The following is a 27,093-nucleotide window of genomic DNA, read 5'->3' on the forward strand; positions in this document are numbered from 1 at the left end:
TAGCCAATTTCGTAATAGTTTCATATTTTTTTAAACTAAGTATTTTGGTTGCATAGTCAACAACTGGGTTTCGTACTTTCTGGAGAAAATCCTGTATTAGACTTTTGGCTGAATTCAATTGATAGCTCATACCATTTCCATTAACAAATAAGATGTGTTGCATATGAACTACCTTTCTATATGTATTTACAGATACAAAATTTTATTCTTCCCTTGAAAAGACTGAGAGGAAGATAGTTACAACTAACCAAAAGAACCTTTCTCGCACGGGTTTGAATAGTCACTCCATTCTCTGTCAAGATTTCGTAGTCCTCTCTTTTCCTACATGAATATATATATGTTTTTTTTGTTCATGTCAGAAATTGACAGCTGATAAAGGCAAAAACATGTTAGGAGAATCAGAAATAGAACTCACCAAATAAACTTGCTTTTAGAGGGAATCGAAGAGAGGACGGTCTCTTCACTTTTACTTCCCTGAGTTGCTTGCTCTTATTTTGTTTTTCTATTCCACTGCTACTTTCTCCTACTAAAAGATGATACCCTTTTGTGACCTTGTCATGGTAGACGGCTGGTGGTGCAAGCCTCAGCTGAGGCACATTTTCTATCTCTATTACTCTCTGGTTTTTCTGTAAGTTAGTCAGGATCTCAAACTGCAGCATACAAATTCAGGTTACATTAGTTCAGTTGCAACAGAACCTATTGGTCATTATATTAGTAAGACAAACAATACCCGTGGTATCTGCTGAAGAGTGTACGGGAGCTCCAATAAATCTGTTTCCTGTGGATATTGAACGGAAGCTCCTGACAATGATTGAGTTCCTGATGAAAATGTATTCACTAAACTGTACTCCGTGAGTGCTTTGCCTCTAGGCCGTTGAGATTGATTGCTATGGATACATACAGGGCATGAGAAGTCACCACCTGAAGCCTCATTATCAAGAACTTCGCATTGAAGATGAGTTGCATGACCACAGTTAAAAACTCGTACTCTGTAACTTGATGAACTTTTGATAAGAAGGCAATTACATATGCAACAGACAAGATTCCGGGGAGCGTATCCATGAGATGCCCCTTTCTTTAGTAAGCTCATGGTGTAGAACGTGTCATCCTCTATCAAAGCTTTGGCAGTATCCTAAACAAGTTTTAAAAAGTTAAAAAGTTTACACAAGGCAGAAGATACTTGAATAGCTGACATAGCAAATCAGTCAAAATCCCCATTTACTATTTAATTCAAGTGTAATTGCATATACAGCACTTCCCAGACCTTTCTTGAATTAAGCTCATCCCAAAGTTCAAAGACCTCTAAACCAGTATGATCAAGAGACCCTAAGTCCTTGCCAACGAAACTAACCGAAGCCTTCCTAGACATCTACAACTTCATATATATTTAGAACAGGTCTTTTATCAGAGAGATACATATACATACAGGAAGTTTTGAAGTCGGAGAATTCCATGAAAGAGGTCTAAATGAAGCATTAAAAGAAAACAATTTAGAGAAATTTGACCAAATTAATGGCTTTGGCTTTTCGAGACAAGATATGTGAGACTCCTTTAGGCCTTGCTGGCATCTAGCCATTCAAAATTCATCTCCCCTCCCACTCAAATAGGATACCAGTTGTCACTCTCTGAAGGGCTACGGTATGAAAACATAAATACAAACAAGCCAATTTTATTAATTACATAGATATTAAGTTTAACAATATCGAAACATGCTTTAATCTGTATAAAAACCATGCATGGAACATTCATCTAACATTAGCTCCTAAGCTAAGTGATAAGGAAGCGATCACATCTTCTTTCCTTTTTTAATTAACTTCCTGCAGTATGCTATCTATTAGAAAAAATCCATTCAATTTCTAAATAGGAAGGCTATTTCTATTTTTTCTTATATTCTTACACTAATGCTTCACCATGTTCACAAGATGTGAGAAGTCCATTTGGAGGTCTGTTTGAGGATGTCAATATTCCAGATGGTCAAACACTAAACCCAGGACGAATCAAAGAACTGTGCATGTCTCCTAGGCATTTACCTTGAATTAATCATGTACACTCTGTGCCACTAGATCCATACGTGAGTAGCCAAGCCTAATCTGAAGTCTACATTTACTAATTGTTTACAAAGAGTTTAAAGGGAGACATTTTCTTTTCGCATCAAGTTTTTTACAACATTACTATATAACATTTTCTGAATACAAACATAAAAACTTAAAAACTTAAAAACACGAGAAATCTTAATCATAAAATTTAATGATGATATTTATTTTTCGAAAAAGAATAAGCCAGATACCATGCATCCAGACATATCCTAGTAAGTACATGACTGTAGAATGAAGAAAACATACCAGAATTCTTCTTTCAAAGCCAAATGTCCCAAGCATCCCAAGTACAGTGAGTTTAAAATCACCAAATTCTTGACTACCGTTGTCAGAGAGGAGTCTGGACATGATAATTGGAAGATGAACATATCCTATCATCCCCTCAACTATCTCTTTGATAAAACGAGAGAACAGTCTCTTTAATATATGAGCAGCTTTATCGGACTTCAAGATTCTCCATGTAACTATGCGTGCCTCTTTATCCTTTTGCAAACCTGATGACTCGTTTAAGAATTGAACTTGATTTTCTCCAAAAGCAGGAGTTCTATAATTATATGAATCAATTAAAGGCTCACAAAACCTGCCAGTCCAAAATATTAAAACGTCTGTGTCAAACTGAGAACAGAATTGTGTGCACGGTACAATTATAATTTTCTCAAAAAAGCAGGAGCACGGTACAATTATAATTTTCTCAAAAGCAGGAGTTCTATAATTATATTGTGTTTCTTAAAAAAGAAACTGAGAACAGAATTTAAATTATGAATGCACGGTCTGTATATAGGAACTATAAATAACAGGATAATTTTATTGAAGACACTGTATCCTTAACACACATAGGATATATTTATAAATTAGAAAAATGAATGTACAAAGCATAGGATTCAAAATCCAAAAAATGGCAACAAAGCAAAAACAAAAGGGTCAAATTAACACAATCATGAAAAAGAAAATCTATGCACCTCCTCAGAACTTTTCCAACAACAGAATCTTTTACCCATTGCCTGAAGTATAAAATTAATAAAATAGTGAACATAATATTGCTCAAGTGCATACCTAGACGATATATAATTACTTTGAATTCTATCCTTCAACCCTTATATGAAGGATTATGACGTGCATTTCTACTGCCGTTAGCAATAATTACTATTTTAGGAGGTCCCCAGTCCAAAGGATTTTACAAGAAAACTTTTCCAGTCATAAATTGTTATTCATCAAAAACTGAAGATACATGTAAATGCAATTAAACTACATAAGAAGTTAAAAGGAAAAACAGGTGCCAAGCAATCTTTTTTTCCAGAGCTCATCTAACATACCACAAAAATAAACTAATTAATTCTTAATATTGTATCTGAATCCTGATTTGCAAAAATGAGAAATTCTTCGTTCTTGAATCTTCTCCCTTTCTTCTACAAGAAAATGCAACACCAGAAGGTTGTGGATATAAGAAATAAAATTGCCTCTCTGTAAGGTATTTTAACATGTACTCTATTCAAGTAACTCATTGTCACGCAGCAGTCATGTCAAATACTTTGAATGACAAACATGTCTAGAGGGGTGAAAAAGTTACAGTAACCATGGAACTGTAAGATGGAAAACCAAGGCAGAAGGTAAAGAACTCACGAGTCAAGTAATTTGAACCAAAGTGTCTCTGACTCCTCAGAGTTCAAACGAGGAGTATTTCGCTGGCACAGTCCAATACAGGCATGCAATAAAACATCTATATCATTCACCTGCGCAACAATGATTGAAGAAAACATGAGTTGCAAGCAGCAAAGCCTCTACATGCAAACACAAGATGGAAATTCATTTCCAGATATCTGAAGTCCAATATACAGACCTCTTGCAATTTTAAAACAGAGTTGAAATGTCGTGGATCATTAGAACCACTTGAAGCACCATTAGCAACTATGCTTTCCACAGCAGCCTCTAGGTCATTAAATTTTTTGTCAAGGCTAGACAGTGTTAAGAAAAGAGCACTACCAACATCACCAACCCTCTCCAATAAGAACGCTGCAGCATCAATAACCTCATATTGTTGGCAGAGACGTAAACAGTGCTCCACGCGGTAGCTATCAAAAGTCTCCAGAAACTTGAGAACCGATTCACGTTCATACTGACAAAGTAGCTATAAAATTGCAAACAATAATCAAATGTCAAGGTTTCTAAGTTCTTCAAGAAATTCATTATACGCAAAGAAAAAATAATATACTAACCAGTAGTCACCCAAGCTTTACGGTGTTGAAGCCTAGAAAAACAAAAAAACTAGTATGGTAAAAGCCTAGGTAGGTTTGTGCCGAATGCAACTTAATCAAGGAGGCTCTTTAAGTTAAAAGTGGGTTAAGGTAACATGATTCATTTAGCAAGGGAATTTGATAGGACAAGAAGCCAGAAACTTTTAGAGGACTTGATCTTTAGACCTTTTGGAGGGATGGCTAAGTTTATCTCTTCCTCGATCAAAGATTGTAGGAATTAACAGGAGATGGGGTGAAATCTAAGATTTATACAGCCTTAAGGAAAACTCAAGGATGAATTAATCTCTTGGTGATTTGGAGAATTTCCACCCACCGAGCAAGAGGACTTGCTTTGGTAAAATATTTGGTTTACAAAAAACCTTCTTATGAGTCGAAGCCCACCAAGAAGCTATATGCTTAATATTCACACTAAAAGAGTCAAAAGAGGCCTCTTTCTCTTCAAAAAGTCTATGGTTTCGTTCCTTCCATAGCAACCACAGAAGAGCTCTAGCTGCAGAATTCCAAAGAACGTACGCTTTTCCTTTGAGTCTGAAGCCACCAAAACCTTCCGCTACAAAATCGTCAATCCTCCTAGGAACACTGATTGCAAGATCAAAGAGAGAAGCTAAGTAGTTCCAAGCCTTAGTAGCGAACGCACAATGAAGGAAGAGATGATCTGCTTTGGTAAAATCCCGATCCAGCAAGGGATTTTTTATTGAAGTTGTCTCTCTTGTCAAAGTTCCATTTAAATTCACTTGGAAGGATAAAATCTATAAGGAAAAGACAAGAAAAGAAGAAAGCCAAGGTTGGCATGTGGGCTTTAGAGAGGGAGGATTAAAAACATAGCAGACCGCATCTAAACTAGGCATCCACATTTAATAGGGAAGCTGAAGATATTACTCATTTATTTTTCTTTTATCAATATAGGCTACAGTCAAAATGTACAATTTAAGTTCCTCAGAAAAATTGATATGGTAAGGTCTTCCATTGTAAAACATCTTTTTGTGTGGACAAACTACTATGTGGTACTTATCTCAACTCCAAAACAGCAACTTTGTGGGCCATAGTTTCTGAAGTGAATTCAGCTGGCCATCCCCCTTCCTACAGGTTCCCCACTGACCCAATGAGACACCGGCCATGCCGCTTCCTTATCTTTGATCATGCCGCTTCCTTATCTCTGATCATAAACATCCTTTTCTCTATCTTCCATTCTCACGATTGTTCATCCTCTACAAATAGTGAAATGAGGTCCCCTGTCCCCCCTCCAAATGAAGACACTCTGGTTCGAAATGGGTTATGATCCAATTTTTTAAGTCCACATTCCACCGGTAGAGACCTTTCGCTTATCTCACTCATTTTTTTTATCTAGTTACAATCGACTTTCACAGGGAAAACTGATGTGCTTGCAACTCTTTGAGAAATTTTGAGGGAGAGAAACACTAGAATTAGTTGTAAGACTAATTCATTGTTTGATTTCCCGTTGGTGTATTCTCTCTACTTCCTTTTGTAATTATAGCTTCTTTTGGATAATACCAGTTTCATTGGTTTTTTCTCCTTATAAATTGTTGTAGTTTTCAGCTCTTCAATGAACAACATTGTTTCTTATGAAAAGAAATTACAATAGATAATACCTAATATATCACATAAGACAGCATCCCTTAACAACCATACCAATAGGATAGAAGGAACAAGGTAAAATACGAAACTATCTATTTTAAATTTTTACGCTTGAACTGAGTAAATGCTTACCTCCACATAAAGCTCAATTATATCGTCAGTCACATCAACAGGATTGTTAGACAAATATTTAGGGAAATCAGAGAGCTTTCGCAAGTAATCATCCAGTCCTTTAGTTGAATAGTTGAGCCCAAAAATATCATCTTTCCTTAAGCAAGAGAAGTTCAGGCTTCCAGATAGGTGAACCTCAATGAGAGTTTTCAAGTACAGAAATAGGCTTCTTGGATGAGTGCGGAGCTGCGAAAGAATGTCTGAAGCATCATTGTTGAAATGGTCAATGACCAAGAAGAACGTTCCCTCTCTGCAAAGAATCAGATATTTTTCAGAAGGAAAATTAAAAGATACAAGACCGACTGAAGTAGTACACTTCTGGAAACGAAAAAACTAAGTTACTTTTCATATCAACGCATCCCAATCAGAACCTGATAAGTAAGATGAGGACACAAGGTAACTTCTCATAAAATAACTGGGTAACCTGTTCAAGTTAAAAAGCTCTGGAATTCGAGAAATGACCACGGCCTGAAATTCAGTCCGTTCATAATTGTTCAGCTCCAGTAATGTTCTATTGATAAAGGCAAAGCCATGAATGGGTTCATCTATATCTTTCATGTAGCTATCCAGAGCGGATGCATACTGGTGTCTGATGCTGTGAATTAGACCACAAACCTATAAGAAGATGAAAAAGACATCAGACCATGAGCAAACCCAATAGGAAAATATTACATACTGAAAAAGCATCAAGAAAACAAGACATACAAGAAAAGCGAAACCATAACAATAGAAGCCTAAATCAGCTTTGGCTTGCTATTTCATTTCATGCTTCTTCATGTTGTCTCAAATCTAAATCTTTTTATACTATCAATGGCCCTGACAGTAGAGTTTGGTCTTTAGAGCCTTCAGGCTGTTTTCCCGTGGCTTCCATTCGTAAGTCTCCTTAAGACGAAGCTATGCCACCAGATTTATTTCAAGCCATTTGGAAGGCCAAGTGTCCTAAAAAGGTTTGTTTTTTCACCTAGATTCTTCTTTACGGAAAGGTAAATACAGCTGAAGTTCTTCAAAGGAAGATGCCTAGTTCTAATCTTATGCCATCCTTCTGCCCTCTATGTCATTCTAGTGGAGAAAATATGATCCACATCTTTTTCCAATGTCCCTTTGCATTGCGCTGTTGTGAATTACTTTTTGAGGAATTCAATTTGTCTTGGGCATTTGACAACATAACAGCAAGGAATCTCCTTCAGCTTTTACAGGGGCCCCCTTTGAATTCTAAAGCCAACCTTCTTTGGCTTAATGCCATTAAGGCCGTGCTTGATGAGATATGGTTTGAAAGGAACTCTAGAGTCTTCGAAGAAAAGAGTCGATCATCAACAATGCGCTTCAATATAGCTAAGTTCAAGGCTTCCCAATGGTGTTCTTTATCGAAATTATTTAGTACCTATTCCCTGGCATGATTTGCTATAATTGGAATGCTTTTATTGTAAATTGTTAAGTTTTATTATTTTGTCCTTTTTCTTTTTCACTCTCTCGAGAGTTTGTATCCTTGAACATTATTGTTCCTTTTCATTATTTCAATGAGAAATTCGTATCTTGTTCAAAAAATCTTCTTCATATGCAAAAACAACATGAGATCTTTCGTAACTCCTCAGACCTTTTGTTTTAGGAAAGATATGAACTTCATTAAACAAACGACCTAAAGATGCCCTTTATGCTCTAGCAGGGGGATTAAACAAAAGGTCTCCAATCTAGGTAGATTGATAGTAAAATCCCCTCTCTCCCAGGTAGATTGATAGTAAAATCCCCTCTCTCCCTTCTTTGCATATTTCACTACTTTAATGGAACCTGTTTCCTATGACCCAAAAAGAAAAGAAAAGGAAAAAAAAAAGACATAAATACCTGGAAAAATTGTGCTTCCTCACACATGCTTAACACAGAAGACGCATTCCAGTGGGTCTCAGGTACCACCTCCAAGAGGGAAAGCACTTGCTTTTCTCTTTTTCTAGAATGTACACTATTTGCAGTAACCTTAGGTAGAAAATCATTCTCTGTTTCTGGAATATCACTATTGGATATCAAGTGTTCCAAAATCTGACCAACTATGACTTTAGAGGCAGTAGCCCCTCCACATGCAACATAATTTGCAACAAAGTCAAACAAATGAACTAAGTCCTTCTTCGATGGCCAGTCTCCAACCAGTGCAATGTCTTCGCCACCTGCAGACCTATCTGTTTGACAGATAGCTTGATCGAGAACATGAACAAGAGCATCTACTATACTTTGAATTAGAACGTTCTTTCTTCCAGAAGTTGAGTTCTTTTCTTCTTGCACCTGCATACTTACATCATCTAAACCATTCGGAGAAGAATTGGTTTTGGGAATTTCACCTTCAACAAAAGCACATCTCAAAACATCTAAAGTAGCTCCAGTGTCTAACTCTAAGAGATGGTATAGCTTTAGATATCCAATTTCAGATGATTTATTTGAAATTGATCTTGTATCCACTGAATCAGAATTCTCCAACAAAAATTGTAGCAGTTCATCTCTAAGAGATTGCACGCGCGAATGAGCAAGAGTTCCTTGGCCTGTAAACGGAGAGAGCTTAATGCTTTTCACCAGTTCAAGGATACCCGTGCAGGTCAAATGTAAAAAAGGATATAGAAAAAAACAGACTTTGTTCAAATCAAAATTATCCATGGATTGGATTGCGGTATTGATGTAGTTAGAAAGCTGTTATTTTAAAACCTTGCTGTTTGGTTGTTAGAGTTAAATATTTTGTTTAGTTAAGCAGTTACTATACAGTAACTTTCTTTAAATTTGAGAGAATAAAAATATTTTACTATATTCAAACATGTAACTTAGGTCTTCTTATATAGGAGAATGACCTACTACAAACAGAGAAAGCAATAAATACCATAAAGACTAAATATCAACAATAAAGACTAAATATTGACAACTAATATTTACACAAATATTGATAATTCCAACAATTCCATTTACCGTGTAAGCAGCCTCTATATATAGGCTCCTTCTTCATTAATAAAGGATAGATTCATTATTCCTCAAGAAACTCTAGTAAAGGTTACATTAATTGGTATCAGAGCATCAAGATTCTTGGGCAAATTTTTGTCATGGCAAGCAAGAAATCTCCCACCAATGCCGTAGGAGATACTTATTTTGCCGGGAAAGAGGTGGATCAAACCACCGCCATCTCACCACGAGTCACAACCAAACGCTTGCTGTCGGTTGAAAGAGCTATAGAAGATATCCAAAGGAATGTAGTTGAGATACAACAACTTTTAAGTAAAATATCTTGGCAACTCGAAGATTTCAACTTGCAACAAAATCAATCAAGATTTGGCCGAGAAGAACAACGAAGAGGACAGCGCAATAAAATTCTTCAACACCAACCAAGAATATTTCAAGAACCTGTTTTTGAACCAAGAATTCTGCAAGAACGGCGAGCTAATCGGCAAGAATTCAATCGAAATCTTGTGTCAAAGGAGAGATGAAATACATCTAGATTCTTCGAGTGAGGAAGATGAGATCCTTGATTTGGTGGAAAATAGACGATTGATTAGACCCAACCAGCCGCAATTTTATGATACAAAAGACAATAATCTTCATCAAAAACGACAAGAGCGACCTATATTACAACAAGACAACACCAAGAACAGAGAAACCGGTCCACAGAAAAATACTATGAATTTTCTCCACCACGATAGATCTCAAGAATGCAAAAGTGAAGGGTTATTGCTTCAAGAATCCAACTTTTTCAGCAAAGAAGAAGAGTTTTCTTTTATGGGTTTGTAGATTATTTCGATGATGTTGAAGAAGACTCCTATAGGAGTGTAAAGACTGGAGGTGATGAAGGTTTCTTCCACATCAATAAACTTGTTATAAATGGTGAGGCATTAGTTAAACCAAACATTTTGTTGAGCCAAGAAGTACTACAAACAAGTTTGAACATAATGGAGGGAGATTTTGTTTTTAGAGAAAGTCCAGTATTAGGACTAAACCAACCCCTTGTACACTATGAAGAAGAAACAATGGAGGGTAATGACAACGATAGTCTTGAAAGACGACAACTAGGACCTGAACTATCTAATCCACAAGCATGGAGAACAACAGAGTGCTTATTCTCTAGTTGGACTTCAAGAACGTTGGCTACAAGAAAATACCACAAAGTCTTTCCTTCATAGAAGACTTCAAGAATGTAGATATGAGGAGTATTTTTGTTTTGAGGAGCTCAAAAGGGCATTTTCAGTTGGAACATTTTTGAACCACAAGAAAAAGTAAATTTCCATTTTAAGATTGTTCATGGCCTTCTAACTCCACTGCTTTTAAACTCGAGGACGAGCTTTGTTTTGAAAGGGAAGCAAACTGATGAAAGGTTACATTAGGCATTCAAAATTCAAATAGGGGGAAATCTTGGTTTCGGATAAAGGGGTTAATGAAGAGAGAGATTCGGTTTCCAAGGATCCGAGTATGCAAAAAAATTTATTGGGTTCTTTTAATGACAGTAAACATACTGTGGAGAAAAATAGAATGAGAGTTAAAGAAATTTCAACCCTTAGCCTCGGTATCATTAACTCAACAAATGAGAAATTGATTAAGAATACGTATGTTTGTGAATTGTGATTCATCTGATGATGAGGAAGGATGTAACATTAGTATAAGTAGTCAAGATTCTACCAGATTTCCAGAAGATCAAGATATTAATCATGAAGATTTCTCCGAGCATTCTTTTACAGAAGATTTTAGTAAACTTTTTGGGGAAGATCAAGACTCTTTACACCCTCATGGGAGAGCGGCTCCATTGCTTTCCTCATCCAACAATTCTTATTTTGATAATCAAAGCTTTTTTCAATTTTTTGAAGAAGTGGGCATAACCCTAGTTCCAATCATTGATGAGGGTGTAAAAGTTGCTTCGAAGTTCTAATCTTGTTCAAAGCTCGGTTTTTTGGAATCCGAAGGGTCATTTTGAAGTTCTGTTCTTCCTCTCTTATTTGGCAATATTTCTGGTTTTGGTTCTCATGGCGGGTCAAGGATGCTTCCAGGAGTTGTTTTTATGTTGGCTTTGCAGATCAAAGTAGTTTTGTTGAGCTTTCCATCTTTGCTGGGTTGGATGAAAGTTTTGAGAATTTGATTGTTCTTGTTTCAGTCTCTGAGGAGTTGTTTTGGGCTTCTAATTGCCCTTAAGTCGTATTTTAAAGGCCTATGCTCTTTCTAAGTCTTCATTTATCGGTCTTTCGGATCTCTTAATTAGTCAGTTGATGTGATTAAGTCTTTTCAATGTAATTTGCAGATTTTGTCAAAAAGCCACATCCTCTTTTTTCCTGGTCGGTTGTCAAGATGTTCTTCTGAGAATGAGCCTCATAATTCAAGCTTATAAGGAGTGTTTATAATTCTTTTGGCGCATGTTTTCGTTGAGCTTATAGTTGCTTGTTCATCATTGTTTTATTCTATTGTATCTTTTGGATTTTTGTTCTTTATTTGACTCTTTTTTCCATTCTTTCTATGCTCCTTTGGCAGTTTGTATTCTGGAACATTTTCTTCCCTTTCATATATCAATAAAAAGTTTGTTTCTTGTAAAAAAAAATAAATAAAGAAAGAAAAAAAGGATTTTGAAATCATTAATTATATGGAAACGAACTGCGTAAAATATTGGTAATTTTGGGATACATTGGTGTACATGAAATACTTAAACAACAACTTTTTTTCTTAATAATTGGGAATCGGAGCTTTGCTCCCCTTTACCAAGGGGCACCCCGCCCGCCCAAACCCAACTTAAGCAATACCTGGTGGAAAAGCAAGTCCTGAAAAGCAATATTTCAGATAAACAAGTGTCTTATACCTGTAAAAGGAAAAAAAATTGTACTTCAATCAATATTCATAAATTAGTTTCTAGAAGGAAGAACGCAAAAATATTTGAACAATATCCTCACTGAGTAAAGGTACACCAAGTATAACACCCCAAGCTTTTTCATAAATCAAAAATTACAATGTACAAATGATGGTTCTAATTGAAAGAAGGGAACAAATTTCAGTTCCTAATGACCATTAACCAGGTCTTAGAAAGCTGTCCGAAACTTGGGTGACAAAAGACTTCATAGCAGAATATCCATACAATCATGTTCTACTTTTCTACTCAAACTCAACAATACTGCATAAAAATATTCTAGGAAAAAAGGTGAAAAAAAATAAAGAGAGAACTAAATGGTCATACCTAATCCAAGTGGCTAAGTAGATAAGAAAAACTCTCTAATGAGCCAAAATTCAGGGGTAAATTAAAGAGCTCCTTGGTTATCAAATGAGACACTGCATATTTCACTCAATACCAAATCATTATTTTTCTAATTTTCTCTTATATTTGTGAGTATCCGGGCCAGCTTGTGCACATCTCGACTAATCTCACAAGAAAACCGCCTAAAGCTACTATATTTGGTTGCCAAGATAACTCATAGGATATTAAATCCTAGGTAGGTGACCATCATGGTTTGTACCCATTCCTTATAAGCCCTTTACTATTTACATTGGTCATTGACCACTAGGTCAAACCATGATGGTTTCCTGTTTTTATCTTTAAAACTCCTCATTCTTCACTCTCAAAATATTAGACTAGACCACCAGGATCACCAAGAGCAAATAATCCATGATCTTTTCTTTAAAATGAAGGCACACACCATTTTGAAGGAGTAGCAAAGCAACAAAAGTAGGAGTTTTCATTACTTTTCCTCTAATTAGTTTATTTAATGAGCAGTGAATGAAAAAAGTGGTACAAGGCGTCAATAACATAATCATAATTCATGAAGCTCTAAAGGTTGTCCCCTGATGCTATCAGGCTCTATTAAGGCATAATTTTAACAGGTATTTTATGATAAAGAGACTAGTGAGTGGTAGCCTTCTTCATAAGTTAGAAGGTGTATTCACCAAATATATCTCCTTAGCCTTCAAATGTTATCCTTCAAAGAAAGCATCACTTTTGACTCTTCTTTGGCAGTAAGAAGTGATGTTTTAGACTCGAAGTTCGATTGAGTAGAAGTGATGTTTTAGACTCAAAGTTCGATTCTTCAGGGAGCTTCACTAGTAAGACATTGTTCTTTAAAGCCACAATTGATGACCCAGCAGTTCTTAACCTCTCAAGTGCTTCGTGAACAGGCAGATATCCATCCAAGAAACGATCAATTTTATCTCTGGACCTTTGTTCCAAGGGGGGGATACATGTGGCAGAATTCAGAAAAACTTCTTAACGTTTGCTTTTCAGAAGTTTGGTCTTCAATAGTGTAATTCCTGGAATATCATAGTTTCTATATTATTTTTTTTTTCTTTTGATATCCGTGAATGTCTTGGCTAGTTTACGAGCACCTCGACTAATCTCACAAGACAACCGCTTGACCCTACAACATTTGGTGCCGGGAAACACAAAGGAATTACTAATTTCTAAGGCAGGTAGCCATCATGGGATTTGAACTCATTCCCTCTTAATTAACCAAGCCACTCCTAGAAATTTTATGGCTAGAGAGAAATAGAAAAGGTTTCAGAAATATTAAGGGATAGATTTGAATTGTTAGATTTAGCGTGCTCACTGGCCTCTTCTTGGAGTTGTTAGTCTTGAGTTTCTTGTTTTTCTTATTAAAAAAAATCATTCCCTCTCTTTGACTATTGCCAACTGGAGAAAACTGCTATAAACACCTTGGCCTTCTATGCAAGAAGAGGTCTTAATTTCCCCATTTTTTATGTAATTTTGTTTCCATTAGGAAAAATATCTTTCCTGTCAAAAGGACTTCTACAAAAGGATATAGGTTGTATAAAATTAAACTAGTCGACAACATAATGACACTTATAAAAGGAAGTTAGGATGAGAAAAAAGAAGTTTTAAACACATACAGTATAATAATTAAATAAAAAAGATTTAATTGATTATCATACCCTATGGCAGAAGCACGTTCACTTTTACTGGTCTGTAACACTGCCAACAGCTCCTCTAATGGTGTCCTGAAATCATCCAATCCCTTGTTGAAAAGGTACACCAGTGCACTATACAATCCATGATCCCGGCATAACCTAACAACCTACAGAAGAAAAGAGGCAAAGGTATAGATATAGTTTTGAAAGATTAATTTCAAAGAACTAATGGATTTTAGTAAAGGAGATCCCATAGTTCTTGTTACTCTTTGACTTTTCCACCTTTTCAATCTTAATGAATGTCCAGCCAAGAGGTGAGTTCAAATTTTTCGGCATAGTTAAACAGAGAGATCATTTCTCTTAACCGATTTTCTTTTAGTAACCCTGAAAACGTATTAAGTACGATGATCTAGGAAGAAAAACTATAAAAACCTTGTTCTGCGTTCATGATAAAGACATGGAGAGGAATCAATTCAATCTTTCCTATTTACAATTTGCAAATGGTACCATCTGCATTAGCGACTGGAACATGATCTCTTCAAGTCTACCTTTAGATGGTACCCTAGACTTCTGTTGTTGCACGCATTAGCGACTGGCTTTTGTGCATGTGTGTTTTTTTCTGCCTCTTAAATCGAAGTATGTTCTTTTTAATGAAAAGAAAAACTTTTATTGAGAACAAAAGAAATAATACAAGAGGGCAATACAAAAAAGGAAAGCCCAAGCAAGAGGGAGCCACAGGCCCCCCAAAAAAGAGAGTAAAATAAAATAACAAAGAGGGGTTCCAATTCAACAAAATGAGAGATAAAGGGTAAGCACTAAATTCCTTAGTGACGCCCAAAGGGAGGCATTAAACTTGACCAAACCTCAAACCTCCTCCCAAGAGCTTTCCTTATCACTAAAAATTCTCCTATTTCTCTCTAGCCAAATGTTTCATAAAATCACAAAGAAAGATGTTTCCCACATAAACACCCCTTTACCACAAAAAGGTGGGTGAAACAACACCTCCTCCATCATACCCTTGTTCCCATTTGGCCTTTTGTTCTCCCTTCTTTGAACAATTTTGTTCCTTTTCATTTATCATTGAAGAGTTTGTTTCTGGTTAAAAAAATAAAAGAAAAAAAAAATAGAAGTATGGTTTCTTACTCAAAGAAAGGTTGACAGAGGGAAGGCTTTTTCAATAAGTTAAATGAAGATAATCTGACAAGTAATACACTTCTTAGACAAGTGCTTTTTCTTTTTATTTTGGGAAGGGGAAATTTTTGGCATTTGGTTATCATGGGTATGATCATTCACTCTCATGGTAGTATGGTACCATTTCCTATCCATTCACTCTCATAATGTTTCCCTTCTATAATTTACCTTTTTGTAGAAGAGTACCAAAAATTAGATTAAAGATGTAAAAAAGTTAGCTTGACAAAATTACATTTGGAAAGATCAGGTGGTAAGAACCTGATTAAAATCTAAGGAAGAAATATCCATGTGAAGAACGCATTGTTCTACACGCTGCAACCATCCTTTGTGGCTATAATGTTCTACCAAAGCTTGCATAATCTGAAAGAACCAAAAAATGCTATAATGTAAGTCTTATTCTCTTAATAGGAAAATACCAGTTCATAATTAATCTATACCTCCGGGGGCAGCGATCCAAGCATGTCCTTTAATATATATGGTTCCAGAAGCTCCAAAAATGTATCTATAACAATAAAGGACGTGATTTCAGTCATTTAAGACCATTTTTTGCTTTAAAGAATATATAACCACAGTTGAGAAGAAAATTTAACTGAAAAAAAAAAAAGGAAACTTCAAAAAGCAACTAGATAATGACCCACAAATTATGGGACAGTATGAACCGCATGCAATTAAAGAAATTCACGTATCTGTCAAAAATTCTTAACCAAGATCTTTATTTTCTGAAGAAAAAAAAAATCATAAAAAATTGTGAAAAGTTACAAAGTATGATACTCCGAGTATATATCCTCTATTGTCATAAATTCTGGAAAAAGATACCTTCAAGTCATTGCTTTGCCAAAATCGATAATCCTCCATCCTTGAACTTAAATTTAATTATGAAAGAAAACAATTATAATACATTGGTCTCTAATAATTGTCCATGGAATTCTCCTACGTCCTGCCTTCATGTGTTTGGCACTCCAACAAAACATCCACACTATATTTACTTTTTGTGACCATATGCAGCTCCTTCAGTAATCTCCACAGGCACCTTGTTAGAAGTTTGCCTTCCTCTTTCTCCGGTTCCCAAACCCATCAACCTTTTTCTAACAGGGTGGAAAATCCCATTTCAAGTGTGGTGGAACATCGACGAAGATTTAGTTTTCCGTATTAATTTTAAGGACGTGAACGAGGAATGTGTAATGAAACCCCTTACAGGCTTACAATATATTGATATTCAGAGAAGAAAGGATCCTAGGACTACAAAAGTCTCCTCCACCCAGTTAGAGAGGGTTGGTTCTCTCCCCACCCAAGACTTCCCAAAACAAAACATTCATAACCTTACCAAACAAAACCTCCAAAGTATACAAGGACCAACTTACCCAACAAAATCCCAAAGCATATAAGGACCAACTAACTTGAAGGGGGTGAATTCCTTCTTTTATCATTCCTAACATAAGTATTAACTACTGGCGGTCTCACAGAACGGTCTCCTAGTCTCAATTCTACCACTGCCTCCAATCCTTGAAATTATATGATAAATATAAAGATCTTATTAATACTATACGGTTTGAAAAAAAAAATCATATGATTATATGAAAATTATAAAATTATATATTCTTCATATTTTAAAAAGAACCACAAAACTATATCGTGCAAGATTAAATTATAATTTAATTTAAAAAGATTATCACCTTCAATTAAAATTTTGATTCTAAGAAATTTTATATACAGATGAGAAAATATAGCCGTGGAAAATCTTGTTCCCTATCAATTTCCTACCAGAAATCTCTAACCTAGCCCTTATTTATTCAATATGAGTATAGGCTATATCAAGGACATTTAGGAAGCTGGGACGAGGATAGGGAAGTCATCCCCCAGCATCACATCATCAAAGAGCGCAAAAAAAAGGTTGTCTTTTGTTGCTACTTGCTAGGGGCATAGGCCAATTACAGACAACGTTCTGCCATAGCTGGGTAGGAGGTAAAGATGATTAGTTGTCTCATTCTGCTCTCTAGAACCTTGTGAGACAATTGTTCAACAATCTCATAGCTGAGCAAGGCTGTTGAAAGCTTAAATATTGCAGAATGTTATATTCTACACAAGGAAAGAATGTATACAAAACTCAAAAATCCACCTTCCAAATTTAAACTCGCAACAAATTTCAAGCAAGCAATTAATACAAAGGCAAAGTGTGGCGTTCAATACCTCTCTGTTGAACGGCCACAAATTTGGAGAAAATTTCATCAAAGAGAATATCTGTCCTCCTGATATGGACACAAAACTCAACTGCAACTCCACCAACACGATTATATTGCTCTTTTATTTCAGAATGTGCAGAATGGCCTCCACTAGTTACATCAACCGATTTTTCATTCTTTTCAATTTGGTTACAAAATGCCACTGATATATATGAAAACACTTCATCCACGTACGATAACAGCAACTCAATCAGAAAGGGCACTACCAACTCCTGCAAAGACTCCAACGATCTAGGGAGATCAATAACACCATGAGCTTGGCCATCATAAATGGTTATTGCCATGCTAAGGGCACCCATCCAGTCTCCTGCTTTCCTTAGAACCTGAACCCGCTCCTTCCATGGAAGGAGACGGGAAATAATAAGATGCATAGGTCCCAATACATATACAGAAGCTCCTCTAACAGCAACACAATTGTGATATGCCTTCTCAGGATTGCCCAAAACATTCACAAAGTGGGTGTGATATGCAATGAAATCTTCCTTATCAAACCCATCTACAAAAACACTTGTCTGGTGAATCATAGTTCCATCCTTCTCAAACAAAAAGAGTTGTCCTGTTATTGTGAGAACGACAAGAACCTGTAGAGTGTATAAAACCTTTGATCAAATTTTGATGCAAACAGGTAAATCTCTACTACATGCAGAACGTATAGATGAAATTGTGGGTCGAAACTGGTATTCTATTTTTTCACTTTCAACAAGAAACAATCGCTTATTAAAAGTAATCTGGTGATTTTTTGTTGTATCTATAAGTCCCTAGTTGCTCTATCTATATGCACTAGGTTTAAAACAGAAGACAAGCACCAAGCCCTACATTGATTCCTCAGGAAACCAATGGTCAGCTTGGCCCAAATTGTTTGGAACATAAATACTTAGTTGAAACTTGAATCCAATGACCTTCAACAGCTATACTCAACTTTTAGGTAATAGGAGTTAAAGACACAAAAATCTAGAAACAATAAATAAAATAAAATAAAGTTTAAAGTATCAACATTTAAAAGTTACCTGGTCATCTAACCATGCCACACCTATGGCTGCACTCTCAAGGGACCACTTGCCACATACTTTAAGCTCTGCCTTCACCAACTTTGCTACTTGAACCATTTTATCCCAGGCAATTGCAAGCAAAGAAACCCTTTCTACTGCCTCAGAAGGTGAAGTTTCTGCCATAATATAAATCTTAGGGCCAGATATAAAAACTCAAACACTCAAAATCCTTTTCTTTAAAGAAGAAAATCACATTGATTAAATGAAATCACAAGGTAAAGGCCTGAGTCAAAGGAGTTGCAAAAATCTATCAATTGACACAAACCATGTGAATTGAATGGTTACGAAGACCCTATTTTAGGTGCTCTATAAGGAAGAAATGAAAACACAATTCTTCCACTCGACTCGAACCCTCTCCAAAGAAGATTCTTCTATTCCTCTTCAATCATCCCTCGAACAAAACAGTCTGATTGCATTAAGCTACAGACTAAAATAATATATTTCATTATGTCCGGTTTAATTTTTTTTTTAACCAATCTAAATGAAATTAGAACTCACTTTACCATAATTGAAACAACAAAAATTGATCATAAATAAAAGTAAAGTATTCACACTAGCTTGTAAAAAATGAAAATAACTGACATCAACTTTGATAGGAAACTCTAGTTGGTTTAGAATTTGACCTGAAATAATGAGACTAGTTTGTCTTGATACGCTTAAAATTGATTAAAGGTTGAGAAACAACCATACAAGATACCTCTTTGAAAGTAATCTGATTCCTTTCTTATATTCCTGCCACAATTACACTCCTAAAGGCATCACCAAGCACATGTACGAAAATATACAGAGGCTGGTAAATGAGAGACGTGTGATGTATATGATAAGTAAATTTGGTGTTACATAGTTAGTTTTAAGGACTCCGGGGCTGGTTTTTTTGTATGCTCTTGTTTTTACTTGAAAGTTGGTTTTTCATTAAAAAATTAAATTAAAATAAATACAAAATAAACAAATAATAAAATATTAAAAAAAAAAAAGTAAAGCAAAGTAAATCACTACACCCAGTGACAACGAGATACTACTCAGGATTTTAGTAACATTTTTCAGAACTGCACTTATAAGTTACAACTACAACCTGACTTAAATGTAAAAAAAGCATTGCGCCAAACAAGAAACATTTTTTTCTGTTTCCAACAACAGAGAACCATTTTAGCAAGATTTCCATTTCTTTCGCGTCTCAAAAATGTGATCCAGTTCACTCATCATATTAAACTTGAATTTTACAAATACCATATCCATTCCATAAATGGTTGATGTCGTAACTCATAGCAAGGGCAGTAAAGTCATACCAAAAGACTGTGAGCATTTCCACGCAGTGTAAGGCATAGAACCTTCCCGAACACCATCCGGCTTGGAGAGCTGAGCATACACTTCCAAAGTGGGACTCAGCCTCACCTGAAACAATCTCAAGTGAATTGAAGAAATTAGAGAACAAACAGCCTCAAATATCATCAACTTACAATTATGAAATAAAAATAAATTTGTGCTATTATCAAGGGTCCATACCACCAGAGCAGTTTGATGGGTAGCAAATATGACCACACCTTCTTCAACCAAAGAAGAACCTTCATTAAAGAGTTTCCAGCCTGAATCTCCTCCAACAACCCCTCCCATCATGCTCCCAATACTGCTGGTTGAGACTGCGACGTTTGCAAGAGTTGGTGGCAAAGAACTTCCACAGGATTCATTCAAAAGAAGTGCTGAAGCTGATAGAACAGTCCCCGTTTTTTGCCCATCAAGAAGACACTAATTCAGTAAATTAACACCCAATCACAATTCAGAACGATTTATTTGTTGATAGTCGTGAACCCTTATAGAGTAAGCATTTCAATTGCAACAACAACCCCTATAATGAACTTCATTCTGATGGCAACATAACCCATATAATTAACTTAATGATGTAAATTAATTTTCTACCTGAGTTTTAATGGAGAATCTATTTAGCAGAGGAACCACTGAGAACGTATGTAACAAAACCAGACCCTTGCTATCACCAGTAACTGCTTTAAATTGTCGAGTAACCTGAGCATCCTGCCCAAGGAACAACGAATGAACAACTGGTGATGTGTGTTCTCCCGAAATGATTTTTGCTGCTGATGCCCTCAACACATCCCAGACTGTAATATGACCATCGTTGTAACCAGCTAGGAGCAGGTCCCCTTGCAGATTAAAGCAAAGAGATGTTACTGGTGCAGTTGATTTATCTCCTTGTAATCCAAGCAGTAGCATCTATATATGCACACAGAGTGGTTCAGCATATCAAAATATCTTAATAAATGAAAAAGGTAACAAAAAAAACACTAAGACCAATAAGGATGTTCAGGATCTTGTCAATCAAATACAAAAAAATAAAATGTCAGTTTCTCAGCTTGGCGTGAAAAGATGATATAACTCTTATCTTTAAGAAGAAAAATCTCTTTTATTTCAAAAATAAACTAGATAATTCCATTAAACAGTGATGGATACAAGAGGATAAAGCATCCACCTCTGCCGAGAGTTACAAAAAGGCATCCCAATCAGCAGCAACCACAAAAACATCATTATTAGAGAAAGAAGTTGACAAAAGTATACCAAATTGAAGCAAAAACTGCATTTATGTCCTCAAAGTAATCAAGAGTTGTAACTCTCTCCTCAAAAATTATTTGGTTCTTTAAACTGCAAGTTTCCCACAAGAGAGATTTTTTTTTTTTTATAAGAAACATCAAAGCACTTTTATAAATGAAGAAGCATAGATACAAAAAGCAGCTTTGGGGCAGGGGAAGAGAAAACCCCCTCCCAAAAGCTAGTGAAGGATAGCTCTCCAATCTCGAAGTAACGATGAGAGGCTATAATTACAAAAGAATTTTCTATGCCTATAGCACCACCAAGATGAGTGTAATTGAATTGTATTACAAAAGTTTTCAAAAGTAGATGACTTATCCTCGAAGATTCTGTTGTTTCTTTCCATCCAAATATTTCATAAAAGAGCTCTAACTGCATAGTTCCACAAAATCTTTGCTTTTCTCTTTAGGTGCCACCCTTGAAGAGCTTCATGAAGCCACTCATCTATCTTTTTGGGCAAACAGAAGGAAAGACCAAAGATTTGGAACAGAAAGGACCACCCCTGTTGAGCAAACCGGTAGTGAATGAAAATGTGATCCATAGACTCCTCATTTTGTTTACACATAACACACAGAGAAGTGAGAAATCATAACCTTTTTTCCCCTACTTCAAAGCCCTTTATCATACGCTTTTCACAACAAAGATGAACCAGCCTGCTAAAAGAGTCACCCACAAGAGTGAAAAGGAAAGGAGAAAGAGGATCTCCTAGTCTTAAACCTCTTGTCGCCTTGATTTTGCCCCTTGGCCTGCCATTAATAATAATCGAGAAATTTGCTAAGGATAAGCAACCCCTAATCCACATTCTTCAACGTTGACCAAAGCCTTTTTTCTCCGACACCGCGTCAATAAAATCCCAATCTACTTTGTCATAAGCTTTCTTATAGTCAAGTTTGAGAAGAAAGCCTGATTTGTTTGAAGACTGGAAATCACCCACCGCCTCAGCAGCAACTAAGATGGCATCCAAAATCTGTCTTCCTTCCACAAAGGCTGTTTTGGCGTCTGCTATAATGGAAGGAAGGACCTTTTTGAGTCTGTCGGCCAGGACTTTTGCAATGATCTTGTACAAGGAGGAAATCAGACTTATGGGATGATAATCACTGACTCTGTTCGCTTGCAGTTTCTTTGGAATTAAATACACATAAGTCTCATTAGTGCGCCCACAAGAGAGATTTAGTCATATTCTTCCACAAGATCTTGGATTTGCCTTTCAAAAGATGGTCACGCAGATGTAGTAACGAGCCATCTTAACTGCTTCTTGGGAAAACACAAAAGAGAGAGCAGAGCACGTGAGGAGCCTACCCCAATTAGAGGTGAACCGTGATGAAGAGGGTCGTTCTGAACTTCAGATACCATACTAACTGTGATCCAAAGAGCATTTGAGGATCTATTTTGCAGTCTGTAAGAGGTGTTTAATCCTTCCAACACTAGGGTTGAGAGAAGGAGCTTTTCTTCTTGGCCCTTCATCCTTCCAAGTAGAGAATATGATCAAAAGGAAGGGGGCTCAAAAACATAATTTTACAGGTGAACCCTACCAGAACTATCCAATTCAATCTTCTAGCACCAGGAAGTTGTTTTGCATGAAATGCTTTATCCCCAAATGTGAAAGGGCTCTTCTTAACTGCATAGCCTTCACAACTTTTGGAGTTTGCTGACCAAAACAGCTTCAGAAAACAAACCTCATGCAGATAATTGCTGATCCAAGTATTGTTCCAATAACTTACGTCTCCTCTGCCTACCATAAAAAAATATCAATCCCCCACAGCCTGACAGCATTTCAAGATGTAGCCCCATGGAAGAAGAAGAAGAAAAAAAACATGTAGCCCCATGATTTACAGTGCTTGACCTATTCTTGAAGGGAACAAACCAACTCCAAGTTTAGTTCTATATCTGCAAACAATTCATTTACGCCTAATACCACCCTGATCAGAACTAAAACACCACTTCCATTTAGCTAGTAATGCATAGTTCCTTTTTCTTTTCCAAATTATCGATGCTAAGCTTGACCCTGTTTAGTTCTATGTAATTTTCTTGTTTAGATTCTGTACTTTTGTCTTTACGTTTCCTTTTCACTCTTTCGAGAATTTGTATCCTTTGAACAATTATTGTTCCTTTTCATTTCATCAATGAAATGTTAGTTTTTGTTCAAAAAAAAAAATATTTCGATGCTAAGCTGCCCTTGTCAACAGGTTAGCAAATGTTAACCCAGTAAATATGAGATGGCTACATCCCTCATTATTGGATCCTTTTTCAGGAGAGAATCTGGGACTTTCTGGAAGGAAGAAGTTCCTCCATTTCCTGGCCTGGTTAAGATTCTTCCATCAATATCTTTTTTTTTTTATAAGAAACTTTATATTAGAAAAACTCAAAAGGGGAACAGCCTAAGGGCTGGGGTAGAGTCAACCCCACCCAGAGAAGCTATACAAAAGCTTTCCAATTGTGTAAGAAGGTGGAAAGATTGTAATTACAAAAGAAATTGTTATAGTTAAGGCAGCACCAAGAAGTGGTGTGTTGAACACCACTACAAAAAGATTCAAAAGTAGAGTTCATATCTTCAAATATACGACGATTTCGTTCTCCCCATAAATGCCAAAGAAGAGCCCCTGTAGCGCAATTCCAAATTACCCTTGCTTTTTTGGGAAGAAACCATCCGATTAGCAATTCAGGAAGCCACCCATCAATCTGCTGAGGAAAGCATAGGGAAATGCCAAAAGAGTTCAGAATAAAGGACCAACATCTTGTTGCAAAGGTACAGTGAATGAAAAGGTGGTCAATGGTCTCCTCCCCACAAAGGCAAAGACTACACACCGAAGGGGAGAGTGCCCAACTTGTGTTTTTCTTTTGGATGTTCTCGTGAGTATTTAAGCTTCTGTAAGCCATTGACCAAAGAAAAACCTTAATTTTCTTTGGAATTTTGAACTTCCATATGGAATCGATGAGGGGGACCTTCAGCAAGGGAGTACATTCTGTTAATTTCAAAATGGCTGATCTGGTGGTAAAATTTTGCTCTTTTTCCAACATCCATAGAGATTTGAAAAAGTGGCATATGTGGCCTATGTGCATTAGACCCATTTCAATATCAGAAAAGAAGATCAGGCCACCACCTAGCTGAATGCCCAAGTAGCATATGTAATTGGCCCAAAATACACCCCAAAGTAGAAGCTTGGTTCTTGGTTAATATTACCATCAATTTTTTTTTTTTATCAGAAACATCATTGTATTAAAGGAAAAGTATACGGCCTAAATGACAGGGGATTAGAAAGGCCCCTCCTTACAGAAAACTAATCAATATTGATTACCTATGATCAAAGACTTGAAGATTAACTTTAACCAAAAGGAAGCTCAAATATTTTGATGGCTTTAAGGATTTTATCAAGCATACCTTCTTTATGTGTAGAAACAATAAGGTATGACTTGCATATTGAAGATGGTTAGTATAAATGGTATCTTTTCCAATGAAAAGGCTCTCATGGAAACCAATATGCACACCTTAGTCCATCAAACTGCAAGAACATCTGGTATGGTAAAAAAATGCACCAACAAAGACCACTAAAAGCTTTAAACTTTCCACTAGGCTTACCACTGAGGAAAATCAAGAAAGTGGTAGAGCAGCATCTAAAAATCCATGATGTACACTAAGCCCCAAACCCCTTATTTCTAAGAACAACCAAGAGGAAATCCAGTCAACTAGATAATAAACCTCCCCTTCTAGGAAGAGCTATAAGTCGAAGGTTTGAACTTCTGATTAAAGAAAAACCAAGCTATTCCACCTAGGGTCCATCTGAAGCTAAGTAAAGCCAAGACTCTTGAGCTAGCTTGCACACTTCAACAAAAAAAAAAACAGCTCTTATTTACTTTTGAGCCGTGAATTAGAATAGATACAGCTTGATCCATCTTCGCCAAACTCCAGTCATTGCTACGAAAAGATTGGTCAAATCTTCTTGGTTTAAGGTTCACACAATTTTGTTTGCTTGTTCATGCTTCTTGCTCTTTCTACTGAATAGTATGTTAAAAACCTTTCTATTACACCTCAAAACAGGCTACTTATAGCATCACGAGAAAATAGCTAATTAGTTCTAAAAAAATAATTAACAAGTTAATAAAACGAATTAACAACTTAACTAATATTAACTAAATTACCATAAACTAATATATTAATCATCCCACATCACTCACCAATTATGCAACCATGAGTTCCACTTGCATCAGTAACACAACTTGCACCTATTGAACAAGATATCAAACATGCATTCATTTTCACGATTGCAGCTCCATAAACCTCTCACATTCATTCAAGTTCTAAGTATGCATAAAGAAACTCATATAACAGATACACCAAGAAAAAGCCACACATTGAGTAGATACAAAGTTGACCTTCGCATCCATGTTGTCGCCATTTTGAGCTGAGTATTTACTAGCCACCACAACAATATTGCCTTTTGACATTCCAACTGCAATATAATTAGCATGAACAGCCAAGACTTGGGGAAAACCATGCTCACGCTTGAATGAATGTGATGAAATAGTTCTTGAAATACTATTGTCAGCTTGAATGTCGAAGTACCCCAATGTAGTTGAACCCCCCTTAATACCTTCGAGCTTCATTGGTTGAGCAGCAACGCCTTCTTCCCAATGCAAAGCAGTGAAAGCCTGCTTCTTTTCAATTTCTTCAGCCGCTTCGAGTGGATTAGTGGAGGGCAGGAGCATCATTTCTGCTTGTTCACTAATTGTCGAGTCGTCCATATGCTCAGTTGTCTCCCCCAATTCACTGATATCGTTCACAACACTGGGATCCTTAATGACAAGATCCACCTCCGTATCTTTTGACTGTTGAAGACATTTCTTGAAATCTTGAGTTTCCCACTCCAGGCTCCCATAGTCCACAGCAGATCCATCATTGTCAGGTTCGGACGAACTCGGAATAGCCCCTTCATTTGATTCATCGACATCCAGGATTGATGGGCGTAGTTCCGTCGAACAAACATTTTTTTCAGCATAATCAGACACGCTTCCATCGTTAGCTTCCACCGGCGGGAGAATTGTAGTGCTCTCGTCGAAATTCACATCATCCACGGACCTCTGTTCTGCTACGCATTTCAGACCTTTAGTTATACGAAACTCATCATTATCTGGGACATCATCCCGAATTCTATCTCTCGCCCAAACTCCATCTCCGACGTTTATTGATGCAACCTGATAATCAGCATCCGTGTCGTCCATAACAGTTGAATTCTCGCCGGATTCTTCTGAATGAGTGTTAGTAGAATATAAACCACCAAAGACAACCTCTGAATCATCAGCAGAAGGTGAAGCCAATTCGTCGTCGTCAATAACCATGCTCCCTTGTCCGGCCCTCCTCGACTTGATTGCTGCAGCGTGCGGGGCCGGCATGGACCGAGAAGCCGCAGCAGCTGCGGCAAGCGCCGCCCCAGGCTTCGCATTCGATCTAACCCCTCCGAACAATGATGGCAATGGACGTGAGCCCCTTCGAAACAGATCGTCCGTTAATTCACCAACTTTGACAAGAGAGACCGCAGCTGGTCTCAATTGAACGGACTTCTCGTTCCATTGGTTGCTTCTGGGAGCTTCAAACGGAGACTTGGACGGTGGTGTAGAAGGAGACTCGGAGACCGCGCCGTCCCTTGTGGCAACGGCGCGATCGCCACCGTACGGCGGGGAATGAGGAGGAGATGATGGTGGAGAACCAGATTCCTTTAGAATCTCGTCTATGGTACGGTGAGGAAATGAGGGGTCGTCATCGTCGTCGTCGTCGCCGCTGGAGAGGTGTGCGTGAATGAAAGCATTCAGGTCCAGCTCCATTAGAGGCAGTACTCCGGTGTCAGTCAGCTCCTTGGTCATTCTTAATTTCGAAGCTTTTGACTCTCACTTGGTTCGCTGCTTTGCTTCTTGTCGGAGCTTTTCCGCTTCGAGGACTGTGGCGTAGGGAGGCACCGAAATGTTAGAATTTTACGCGCCGTAATATGATGCTGTTAATCTCCTTCCCTCGTCTTTATTATTATTATTATTTTGGATAAAATATATTAATTTATCTTCT

The 27,093-nt window shown here is 36.9% G+C and overlaps 1 protein-coding gene across 1 annotated transcript; it reads right to left on the bottom strand.

The window, feature by feature from the left end:
- Positions 1–109: 109 nt before the first annotated feature.
- SETH5 (transducin family protein / WD-40 repeat family protein) lies at positions 110–27,021 on the bottom strand. The gene is made up of 19 exons (XM_088123613.1): positions 25,413–27,021; positions 20,358–20,669; positions 19,947–20,186; positions 19,730–19,835; positions 18,402–18,559; positions 17,342–17,975; positions 15,592–15,656; positions 15,413–15,514; positions 13,988–14,130; positions 11,857–11,912; positions 7,955–8,640; positions 6,540–6,730; positions 6,077–6,365; positions 3,934–4,221; positions 3,717–3,826; positions 2,343–2,676; positions 731–1,132; positions 416–650; positions 110–321 (listed from the first exon to the last, which is right to left on the bottom strand). The coding sequence occupies exons 1-19, from the start codon at positions 26,895–26,897 to the stop codon at positions 296–298; spliced, it is 5,862 nt and encodes a 1,953-aa protein (XP_087979739.1). The 5' UTR covers positions 26,898–27,021; the 3' UTR covers positions 110–295.
- Between the last annotated feature and the right edge of the window lie 72 nt (positions 27,022–27,093).

Source organism: Momordica charantia (assembly GCF_013281855.1).
Source record: "Momordica charantia cultivar OHB3-1 chromosome 5 unlocalized genomic scaffold, Mcharantia_2.0 BLBB01000005.1, whole genome shotgun sequence".
NCBI lineage: Eukaryota > Viridiplantae > Streptophyta > Magnoliopsida > Cucurbitales > Cucurbitaceae > Momordica > Momordica charantia.